Source organism: Pantherophis guttatus, chromosome 5 (assembly GCF_059756535.1).
Source record: "Pantherophis guttatus breed Tessera chromosome 5, ASM5975653v1, whole genome shotgun sequence".
Taxonomy (NCBI): domain Eukaryota; kingdom Metazoa; phylum Chordata; class Lepidosauria; order Squamata; family Colubridae; genus Pantherophis; species Pantherophis guttatus.
The window spans coordinates 46543328-46555357 of record NC_142067.1 but is presented as its reverse complement, the minus strand read 5'-3'; the positions used below and the strand labels follow the sequence as shown (position 1 = coordinate 46555357).

The 12030-nt window shown below is 37.2% G+C and overlaps 1 protein-coding gene across 1 annotated transcript in view; it reads left to right on the top strand.

The window, feature by feature from the left end:
* The window catches only part of SAMSN1 (SAM domain, SH3 domain and nuclear localization signals 1), an 80739-nt gene that overhangs the window by 16937 nt on the left and 51772 nt on the right, over nucleotides 1–12030 (top strand). Inside the window, exons 4-6 of the mRNA XM_034422770.3 lie at nucleotides 65–102; nucleotides 8414–8490; nucleotides 11229–11352. Coding sequence (XP_034278661.2) covers nucleotides 65–102; nucleotides 8414–8490; nucleotides 11229–11352 — 239 coding nt within the window. The remainder of the gene's footprint in view (nucleotides 1–64; nucleotides 103–8413; nucleotides 8491–11228; nucleotides 11353–12030) is intronic.

The following is a 12030-nucleotide window of genomic DNA, read 5'->3' as shown; positions in this document are numbered from 1 at the left end:
TTTTATCCACCTATTGAGTCCTTCCCAAGTATTATTATAATCATTTTATTTTCCACTCCTTTAGGTTCATCCAGGATCCAATATCAGAAAATGAGGTATTTGGTCAGTAATACATTTTTGTCCCATTTTAGATGTTGTGTTGTTGTTGTTTGACATGCCATTAAATAAGCATTCCAAACCCTTTGACAAAGTGGATGTTAATTCAGAAGTCTACTGATTCAAAATTATATCAAATTTAAAATTTAATGAAGTTATGCTCCCCAGAGACACAAGCCTATATCTTGGGGATGGAGAGGCAGGTGGGGACAGACATCTTTGATTCATTGCTGTTGCTGGAAGAACAAGTAGAAGCTTTGACCAATTGATAAATTGATATACCAGTTGTAGCCTTATCTGGAACAGGAGGCTCTGAGCATAATCATTCAAGCCTTTGCTAACTCACAAGGGAATTATTGCAATTTGTTCCACATAAGGCCACATAAGGCTGCTTTGAAAATCATCCAGAAAAAAACATGTGATCCAAAATGCAGCAGTCACAGGCTTACTGTGCAGTTCCAGTGTTTCTCTGTTACTGATACAGAAACTTGCATTAGTTACCCGTGAGTTACCAAATGCAATTAAGTTGGTAGTCACTACCAATAAATCATGTTGTGGATTGTGGGCTCACAAAGAAAGCTTCTGCTTGCCTAATCCAGAAAACAACATGCCTCCAAAATTGTGGTTTTTAAGAAGACATTGGACAACCATTTGTATGAAATGGTATAGCATGATATAGCAGGGGGTTGGACTAGAAGACCTTCAAAGTCCCTTCCAGCTCTGTTATTTTGTTATTCAGAAGCAAATAATGTCTGCTGAAGACCTCTTCCTGCCATATGTTATGTATTTACTTTGTATACATGACTCTGAGTAGCTAAAATGAAAACAAAATAAAAGCAGAGTAAAAACTCAACCAGTAATTAAAAACATAAATAACATAACAGCATAAAATAGCAACTAGGAACAAATGCAACACTTCACAATCAGTATAACCAAGAAGCAGACTTTCTCACAGTGTCAGGGCCCCAAACTTAACAAGCAAAACTAGGATTTTTAATGTCTTGAGAAAAGGTAGCAGGGTTGTGGCAAGTCTCATCTGATGTGTGTGTGTGTGTGTGTGTGTGTGTGTGTGTGTGTGTGTGTGTGTGTGAGTGAGAGAGAGAGAGAGAGACAGAGAGAGAGAAACAGAGAGAGAGAAACAGAGAGACAGAGAGACAGACAGAGACAGAGACAGGGCGGGGTGGGGGGAGAGAGAGGAAGGAGGAGGAGGAATGACAGGACAGAAAATACCTTCATTATGGATCCTGGTACTCTTCACCAGAAATAATGGAACAGTTAAACGGCATTGGAAAGTGAAATTCCCATAGGTAACCCAACCTCAAGCCATCATAGTCTTTGAAGGCAACCAGTAGCACCTTGAATTCTACCTGGAACTGTACTAGCAGCCATGCAGCTTACGGTGCAGAGATGGCACATGTGCTAAGCAATCAGCACCCATAATTTATTAAGCTACCACATTTTGCACCAGATGAAACTTTTGAATATTCTTCAAAGGCAGCCCCCAAAAGCATATTGTAGTAATCTAATTGGGAGGTGACTAAGGTGTGACTGACAATGAACAGGGCTTCCTGGTTTAGGAATGGGTGCAATTGGTACATTTTAAATATTTTAAATATTTAAATATTTTTGGGAAGGACTTATTTTTGGGAGAGGGCTTATTTTCAGGGGAGATTTATTTTCGGGGGAGGGCTTATTTTCGGGGAGGACATTTTTTGGGAAACACGATAGAAATGTATAGACTGCAGAGATCGAAGCTACACATCTATGGCATCACTCAGATAGCCTGGCATGGAGATCTATAACTTATACCTTGATGGAGCCTTGATGGTACAGTGGTCTAAGCACCCTGTTATTAACACAGCTGCCTGCAATTACTGCTGGTTCGAATCTCTCCAAGGCTCAAGGCTGACTCAGCCTTCCATCCTTTCTAAGGTAGGTGAAATGAGGACCCAGTTTGTGGGGGCAATAAGCTGACTTTGTATAAAATATACAAAAGTATGAAGGCTATTGCTTAATGCATTGTAAGCCGCCCTGAGTCTCTGGAGAAGGGCGGCATATAAATCAAATTTTAAAAAAAATAAATACCATCTGCATTCTGTCGATATCTCATCCCAAACTGACAGATGACCTTACTCAGTCACTTCATATTGATAGTAAACAGGAAAAGAGAAAGCACAAGGTGTCCTGTGACACCCAAATAGCAGGGGCTGCAGGCTTGAACTCTCATCTCCTATCAACACCCTCTGGCCCTGGAGGAAGGAAGAGAAGCAGCACAATAAGTTTCACCCTCAACCCCTAAAGCCAGAATCCAACATAATGTGATTCCAACATAATGTGATTCTGATGAAATCTATCCATTAGATCCTTGCAAATTCTTTGCTGCAATCCTATAGATGAACCACTAAACCATATACACTCATGAGGGTCTGAGTTACCCTAAACTAGACTGCCAGGCAGAAAAATATTGACATTCAGTACCATTACCAGCACAACATATGCCTTAATAGCCATCATGTTATGACGGAAGAGAGATCAGTAGTAATCTTGTTTCACACAACTTGTCTCTAAGGCTAGGCTAGGGCAACCATTTTCTCATGGTTTTTTTAAAGGCGAATGAAGACTGGCTAGTTTGGAAGGTCTTTGGAAGTTAAAAATGCACCATGCTCAGTACCATAATGGTTGGCTGTATTATTTTAATATTACTATTAGTCAGTGGTGAAATGTAAAATTTGTTACTACCAGTTCTGTGGGCATGGCTTGGTGGGGGGGGGATGTGACTGGGTGAACGTAGCCAACTTTTTTTTTTTACTTTTAAAAGCATTTTTTCTATAACCTCTTCAGCCGAAGAGGTTGTAAAAAAAAATGCTTTTAACAGCCTCTGATGATCCCAGCTGAGTTGCCTGATCGGCAGAGGCTTTCTTTCTTTTAAAAACATTTTTTCTACAACCTCTTCGGCTGAAGAGGTTGTAAAAAAAATGCTTTTAAAAGTAATAAAAAAAGGCTCTGATGATCGTGCGGCTCAGCTGGGCATGGAGGGGGGGGAGGGATTTTTGTTATCGGTTCTTCGAACCACCCACCGCCGGTCCAAACCGGGAGCATTTCACCCTTGCTACTAGTAGTAATAGAAGTAGTAATAGAAGATCATGATGGGGATCATGGCATGATTCTTCCTTTTGTTATGTTTATATCATGTACATTGCCTGGAAGGGGGCATAATGGCTCAGTGGTTAAAGTTGCTGAGTTTGTCAGCTGGAAAGCTGACGCTCAGGTTCAAGGCCTGAGTGCCAGGTGACAGGGTGAGCTCCAATTATTGCCCCAGTTCCTTGAAAGCATGCAAATGCAAGGAGATAAATAGGTACCATTTCAGGTACCACTTCAGCAGGAAGAAAACAGTGTTACATGTGCCTCGGTGTATAGTCATGTTGGCCAGATGACCATGGAAGTGTCTTTGGACAACCCTGTCTCCTTCAGCTAAGAAATGGAGATCAGCACCGCACCTTAGAATCAGACATAGCAGGCCATGGGAAACCTTTACATGGATACCTTTTAAATTAAAGTAACTAAATAACTGTCCATATATTTTTTTTCTTTACTAGCCCAAACAACAAACATTAGTTTTGCACTTCTGGTGCAATTTCTGGAATTCTTGATGAAGGACATTTAAATTATGATGTTCAAAAATATTTTGTTTTTTGACAGCTTGCTTTTACAAACTGATAATTTTCTACTCATTCCAAGCCATGTGGCTGAATTGTTCATAAATTTTAAAATACAGGTTTTTGCTGAACACAGATATATAACCCATAGCAATCCATCATCAAAAGCCTATTGAACGCTGGATTTTGCAGTTCAGCAGGATTTGCATTCTTTCAAATTCTCCTAAATAGGTGGCAGCAAGTGGATAGCATTCACTTCAATGGTCCTTTCTAATAGTATAATTATAAATTTTTGTGCACAAAATTGGCATATTTCATGACACAGCATTGTGTAAAAACTATAAATATAAAGTTATCATATCATACAAACATTTGGTTCCTTTATGCTGCAGCTAATTTGCCTGCTGGATAAACAGCAGCTTCCTTTTTTGCTAGAGAAGAATTTCATGGATAACAGAGTTCTGGAACTGTCCTAGCATAACCTAATTATGGGAAAGAACTCTCTGAAAAGCTATTGGGTCATGCTGAGCTATCATTCTGCATTCACTACAAAGTTGTCCTCTATAAGAAATGCTTTCTTATTTGCAAATTTGCAGAATTATTCATAGCTAAGCTGCATCCGAATGCCATCAAAACATTATAAAGCTTCTGTTCTCAAAAGGCAAATGTCTATTAACATAATAGTAAAGGAACAGGTTACACTCAGTTAATTTGCTTGTGGGGAGAGTTTAGAGTTGTGCATATTAGTGTAATACCTTATACTTTGGGTTTTAATTCCCCATTTTATGGGGGGGAGGAAATAAATGCTCATATTGCATGCCATCTATATATTTATTGCCCCCAAAAATCCCATTTCATGAAAAAAGAAGGCACAAATGTGACCAAACATGAATGTGAATGTATTTAATATGTACATGTATTAAATATGTAATATTAAAGTCTAAATAACGGCTGTAAAGGTAGTGAAGTGGTAATAATCTTCTGCACTCCTTGGGTTTGCAGCAGGGGTGGTATTCACTTACCTTCGCTATCGGTTTGGAAATGTGAGCGCACACGCCACCTCCGCGCATGTGCTGGGCCTTCTGCGCATGTGCAGAGCATCAAACATGGGAGGTGGCTACATCTGGGCGGGTGGGTGGAGCCTCCTGCCGCCCCTGCTACCGGTTCTCCCAAACCGGATAGAACCAGCTGAATACCACCACTGGTTTGCAGCATACTATCAAGTGGTCTTTTCAAGATCATTTCTTTGTTTCTCTATTTTCCTTGCCCCCTTTTCCAAATTCAACTGATATTAGAATTAATGCTTGACCTCATTGGACACTAGAATCTGATCAATAAAATCTAATAAACGCTAATGTAGTTTATTCATAATAGATATAAAATAGTTCTATCATAACACTTCCTTTATCCATGATTATATAGCTGATAAAGGAGTCTGACCTGCCAAGCATTCCAAAAGAACTCTGAAGGAAGCAGATTATATGGGCTTCAGGGTTGGTTATAATAGTGAGATGGTTTTAATTACATTTGTAGGTGACCTTTTGTGGGATCATTTCATTCTGGCATTCTTTGATCTCTCAAAGGCTACCAATTATGGGATCAGTATGGTCTCTCTTTCTCCGAGGCCAATTCTGCTTGGCGTTGATAATGAGAATCTAGTCCTAAGCTTCTGCTTTTGAGGGGATGCAGGGCTCAACTCTTTCCCTGCCCTATTTAACTTCTACATGAAATCACTAGGTAGGATCATTTGTCAGCAGAAGGTCACATATCATGTGATATCTGATGATATTTCTGGGCCCCAAGCCATCCAAATGATGTTCCTGAGATGCTATCTCAGTGTCTAGAAGCTGTGCAGATCTGAACGGATAGTTCAGAGCTCAACCCTAATAAAACTGAATAACTGTGGGTTTTATGGACATTTGTATCCAGTAAACTTCTATCACTAATTCTGGGTTTGGTGACACTCCCCGGCGGAGTTGGTACCCCATCTGGAAATCCTTCTGGATTTACAGCTCCTGCTTGAGGAGCAATTGATAGTTATGGGTAGAAAAGTCTTCGCATAAATATATCTTGTACACCAATTGTGTCTGTTTCTAGATCAGGAGACATTGCTCATTATCATTCATACCCTAGTCACTTCTGATTGAGCTATTGCAAAACAGAACATTCAAAAACTTCAGCTGATTCAGAATGCAGTGGCATGTGCAATATTTTGTACCCCATGGTACATTGATGTAAACACCACCGTTACATGAGCTGCACTGGTGCAATTCAAAGTGAGACTGGTGAGATATTATTGTTTAGACTTCTATACCGCTTCATAGTGCTTTACAGCCCTCTCTAAGCGGTTTACAAAGTTAGCATATAGCATATTGCATATTAGTATATTGCATTAGCATTAGCATATTGCCCCCAACAATTTGGGTCCTCATTTTATCCACCTCGGAAGGATGGAAGGCTGAGTCAACCTTGAGCCAGTGAGATTTGATCTGCTGAACTAGCAGTCAGCTGAAGTAGCTGCAGTACTGCACTCTAACCACTGTGCCACCTCGGCTCTAGATAGCTGTAGTAACGCACCTATTATTTTTGCTAACAAGAAAAAGTGTTTAGATAGGGTTGACAATTGAGAGTTATGGGTGCAACTCTGCCTCCTAATCTTTGGATGACTGCAGGAGACTGTGACAACGTCACAAAAGGGGTAGGATTTTTCACAAGTTGGGGGCTTTCAATCGTTGAAAAAGGAATGTGAGGTGTCCATGAGGCAAAATACTTTCATTCCCATTTTGCAAAATCTCCTCAAATGTAAAGAATGATCCAAATCATGACACTGATTTTCTATCCAGAATAATATGTATGAAAGCAGATTGTAAGGGTTTTTGAAGAGTTTTTTTTTTTTTTTTTAAAGACAGAATGGAAGGAGTTTGCCTCCTAGTGGCTAGGTCTCAATCTTCTTTTTTCCATCCTTGATTCTGAAACAATAAATATTTTTAAAACTGGACATGTTGTCTTGAAACTTCAGTACAAAGATTTTTGAGGATGCAAAAATGGTGGTGGCCCCATTGAGACCATGGATTGTACAGCTTTTGCAGGATTTAGATCAGCCAATTCTATCAGTGCTTAGTAAAGGCATTATTTTAAGGAGAAAAAAATCTGGGTTACTTAAACCAATAATCTTGCTTTAAAATATTATTAAAATCACACAGATGATAATCTCCAAAAATTGACTGAAGTATTTCTCATATTAAAAGTTTATTATACTCAAGGAATGTACACTACTGAGCAAAATAAATTAGAGGCGGAGGATAAAAGGAAATAAAATTAAATATAGTTTACACCAATACCATTTACTATTCCTTTGTATTTCTTTTTCTTTAATTTCATCAATTTTTTTATTGTTATATTTACTCCCCTTGTATTCCAAGTCACAATTTTCTCTATACTTGCTCATGATTTTAGTCAATTGCCACTTTCATATGTTTTTTAGTAAGACAGAAAAGGTGAAGATTAACCTACAAACTCATAGCAACACAACCTGCAGCATTCCTTACTAATGCTAAAGCATAGTTCCAGTCAGTTTGGATGCATTTTGGCCTGTAAAGTCAAGTTTAACCAAAGCATTTGGCTATTCTATTCAGTTTTCAAATCTAAAACTACCTTTACAGTTAAATATGAGCCAGCAGTGTGTGATAGCAGCCAAAAAAGCCAATGCAATCCTAAATAGCATTAACAGTTGAGGGATACAATCAAAATCAAGTGGAGTACTAATACCACTCTACAAAGTTTTAGTAAAACCACACCTAGAATACTGCATCCAGTTTTGGTGACCACACTATAAAAAAGATATTGAGACTCTTGAAAAAGTGCAGAGAAGAGCAACCAAGATGATTTGAGGACTGGAGACTAAACATATGAAGAATGGTTACAGAAACTGGGCCTGGCTAGTCTAGTGAAGAGAAGGACCAGGGGAGATATGATAGCAGTGTTCCAATATTTGAGGGGCTGCCACTGAGAGGAAGGGGTCAAGCTATTTTCCAAGGCACCTGAAGGCAGACAAGGAATAATGGATGGAAATTGATCAAGGAGATTCAACCTAGAAATAAGGAGAAATTTTCTGACAATGAGAACAAGCAGCCAATGGAACAGCTTGCCTTCAGAAGTTGTGGGAGCTTCATCACCAGAGGCTTTCAAGAAGAGATTGGACTACTAATTGTCAGAAATGGTGTAGGGTCTCCTGTTAGGTGGGGGGTTGGACTAGATGATCTACAAGGTCCCTTCCAATTCTGTTAATCTGATTTTACAAGTGAACATTCTATTCCCCCTTCTCATCCACAGAGCAGGTAGATGCAATTGATACCCTTAGACTATATTATCATCACAGCATTTTAGGTGTTGACAACAAACAAACAAAAAAATGAAGCTATGCTTGCAAAAATGGATTATATGAACATAATAATTCAAGAAACAGGAAAATAAGACTAAATCTATTTAATAAAATCTTCTCCATTACATTTTTAATGGAGATGTAAACATACATTATTGTTTCAGTTTTTCTTTAACAGTTTTATAAAATGAATATTTTTAATAGAAAATATCAAATATTTAATAGATAAGAATATATTTCCTCACAATAACCATTTGTAATTTTTATCCCTCATGGACAGAAAAAAACGAAGATTTTCTTACAGGAGAAAAGTCTTATTTACTACAAGAACCAAGGAAAGAAGAAACAGCATGCCACGTAAATTCTTTGTCTTAATTAGGTTATATCGTTAAGATTTTTTTCTCTCTTTAAGAAAATTGGAACTTTCTGCAATGTGATGATTTTCTGCAATGTGAAACAATACTGTATTTAATAATGGGGTTATGTGACTGATGTGCAGTCAAGATTTGGATGTGAAATGAAACTCACAAATTTATGGCCTTTTTAAAATTACCTGCTCCAATTTTAAAAGAATACTTTCCCTCTTTGCCGGATATATGCCTTGCAGTATCTACAGCAGGCAGAGGTGGTGGCAATGCAATTAGGGTGTTGGATCTGCCTATTGCTATTAGTCACTTTAAACTGCTGTAGCCATGCCCTCTCTCTGTAAATTCCTCAATATTGTTTCCTAGGGCCATTCTATGTTTGGCAGTAGAATTGTATGATTCTTCCCAATAAGCTCTTTGTTAGTTTACTTCATTAAAGTAGCCCAACTTTTTTTTCCAGGTTTTTTGGTAAGCCGGGGGAAAAAATGTCATTGCTTTAAGGAATCCATTTGTGTAAAGTAAGGCTTTATGGGCTACCATGAGCAGAAAGTTCTGTGCAGATATGATTTCTGAAGCATTTTTTCTTAATTATTTTGAAAAGCCTCAGACCACTTGTCATAAATCAAGATACTGGCAGGCTTTCTTGATTATATTGGGTGCATATGTTGGTTTTTAGTAAGATTGTAAATAAACTTAGAAATGAGTTTTTGGATAAAACAGTGATCTGTTTGCAGGCAGCAAAGTAAGAGGGCAGGACAACAAACAAGGCAGAATCAACCCTCTTATCACATTTGGCTACTGTGCTGCTGCTGCTTTCCTAACTGGAATCACAGGCTGTAAGGCAACATGCCAAGTGCAATTTGGAAGATGATCAGACTGGAAGTGGACATCAGATTGAGGCAGGAAAGCAAATGGATTAGGTTGGGACAGCATTGGCTTGTGAGTGGTGATTGCCAATGTGTGGCAAGCATTAATCTTATTTAGTGAGATCCTTTCTTTTTATATGGATTTCAAGTTTTGCATGCAGCCTTTTAAAAGGATATAAACTGGGGTGCCATTAAATCAGTATGCTGGAATTTCAATCTTGCACACTCTGAGTTGGTGTATATGTTTCCAAAATGTTTTTCAACACTTATAAACATATGCTGTGTCTCTAGGCACTCTACACTAATTAATCCACTAGTATGAGAAATTAAAGAACCCTGATCCTAGGGTCTCTGTATAATAATATAGAAGTAATTAACAATTCATCAGTTTGAGAACATTAAGGAACAAAGTGGCACAGAATAAACGGGTACTGTTACTGATGATACTATTATTAATAATTCAGAAATTTATGGAGGTATGAGAAAAAGGTACTGGGGGTTCATTTCCTTACCATTTTTCTTCCTGATATATTTGGTCAATTATTATATAGATGTTTACTATTACAAAAGTAACAATAATATAACTAGAGAAATCTGACATTGACTGCTGTAGATTTGGAAGGCATCTGGACATATCCTCAATAGGTTCTAAATAGGCCTACTGTAACTTTACATTATTATTACATTATTATCACTCATTAATGGAAAAGTGAAATATAAGTAAAACTAATTAATTAAAAATTGTTGCAACAGCAACTGTTGTACAACTCTTCACATGATTTCTGCAAAATTATACAGCCATGAAAACTTCAAATAACTGCTTTATATTACGATGATTATGGCGCAGCAAAATGTTTAATGGTTGGCTTAATTCATTATAAGCCTTTTCCAATTATGATTTCCTGAAACTGAAATAATTCCTTGTTTCCCAATATGGAAAAAAAAGCAGAACATCTCACAAATATTTTAATAGGCCAGAAAGAAAATTTTTCCAGAGAAATGGGAAATTACCACACATATCTTAAGAAATATTCATTTATTATTCTGAAAGTGCTGTTTCAAAGAAAAAAGTCATAATTTGACAATCATCTAAACATCCAACTGTTGGATGTTTAGATGATTGTTTTGAAGCCCTTCCAGAAGGCCAACAGCATAACTCACTTTAGGAGAAATGATGTTGGATAGGATGAGGGCTATGGCAGAAAATGATTTCCTCTTAGAACTCACCGGACAAAACTTCTTGTGACAGGATTCACAACATGTGTCTCCTGCCAGATCTGGTGGGACAGGTAGATGTCACTGGGGAGAGGCTGTCCCTCAAATAACCTGTTTCCATGCCATGCGGGATTTAAAGGTCATAATCAGCACCTTAAATAGTTAATCAATTTAGCGCATGAAACAGAAGATTAGCAGGTACCGTTCTTGAAGCATGTGATGTTTTGGGAGCATACATTATTTAACAGTGCCTCTGTATTTTTCACCAGCTAACGCTTCCAGATACTTTTCATGTAATCCCAAATAACATGCATTATAGTAGTCCATGTGGGAGGTGAATAGGACCTGAGTGACCAGAAGTAGAGCTACCAATCTATGAATGCCTTTAGTGGTCATTTCACAGCAGAACTTGCTCTGACATTTGGAAAATTACATTAATCCACATAGAAATAAGATTCACGGGACTTCATATTTTTCTACAAAGGTGTTTTTAGATTTCTTTTTTGCAGTTAGTTTCAAGCAATCCTGGGCTTAGTGCAGTAGTGAGCAAGCTGAATTAATTATATGTAGGAAATTATATGTAGGAAATCTTTCCTTCTTAAAAACTTGGAAGAAAAAACCCTACTTAAATATGAATTTATTACTTTAGGTTATAGATTCAGATGAAAATCAAGCTGAAACAATGGGAACCTTGAAACGGTTACAGAAGTTAGTTCGAAATAAGAAAGACAGTACGCACAGTTTGGATGACATCAAGCATATATTATCATACAGTAAGTAAAATGATTTAATTTCAATCTATGAAATTAAATGTATCCATAAAATTCATTTCTATATTCAACACAACTTTAGAATATAGCTTCCAACCTATGGACACAGTTCAAATAAAACATTAAGCAACCAATAAGATTTATGCGTTTTTGTTAAAAAAAGAAAAATAAAGAAGATGCATCCAAAAGTCTTTCTGTCTGCAAATAGGCATACAATTTTGAGAAGCTACCAACAACAAAATCCAAGCATTCTCGTCGCAGATTTACAAACTAGGTATATTATGCAAGTAATTATAATTTAGGAATAAATATATTATTTATTTTACAGGATTTATACATTGGTCCAGTCAAAACTGATTCTGAGCTGTATTTCCTCTCTATAACTTTGATTAAAATACTGAATTTAATCAGCAAATCAAAACCATAGCATCAGAACATAAGATTCTGGGAGTAATTGCAATCAATCATCAACCACCAATTAAACTTTAAAACACTGTGTTGAGTAGCACCAAGTAAACTTAAAGTACTGTACATGCAGACAATAAATTTTTCAACAGAACAACATGTGTGTTATTGCAGAAAATATCTGCACTGATATTTTCAATTTAGTTTTGTGGAACTGACATATCTTTTCACTTTTATGATTATCAGTCATCCATGTAAAGATTTTTATGTAACCTA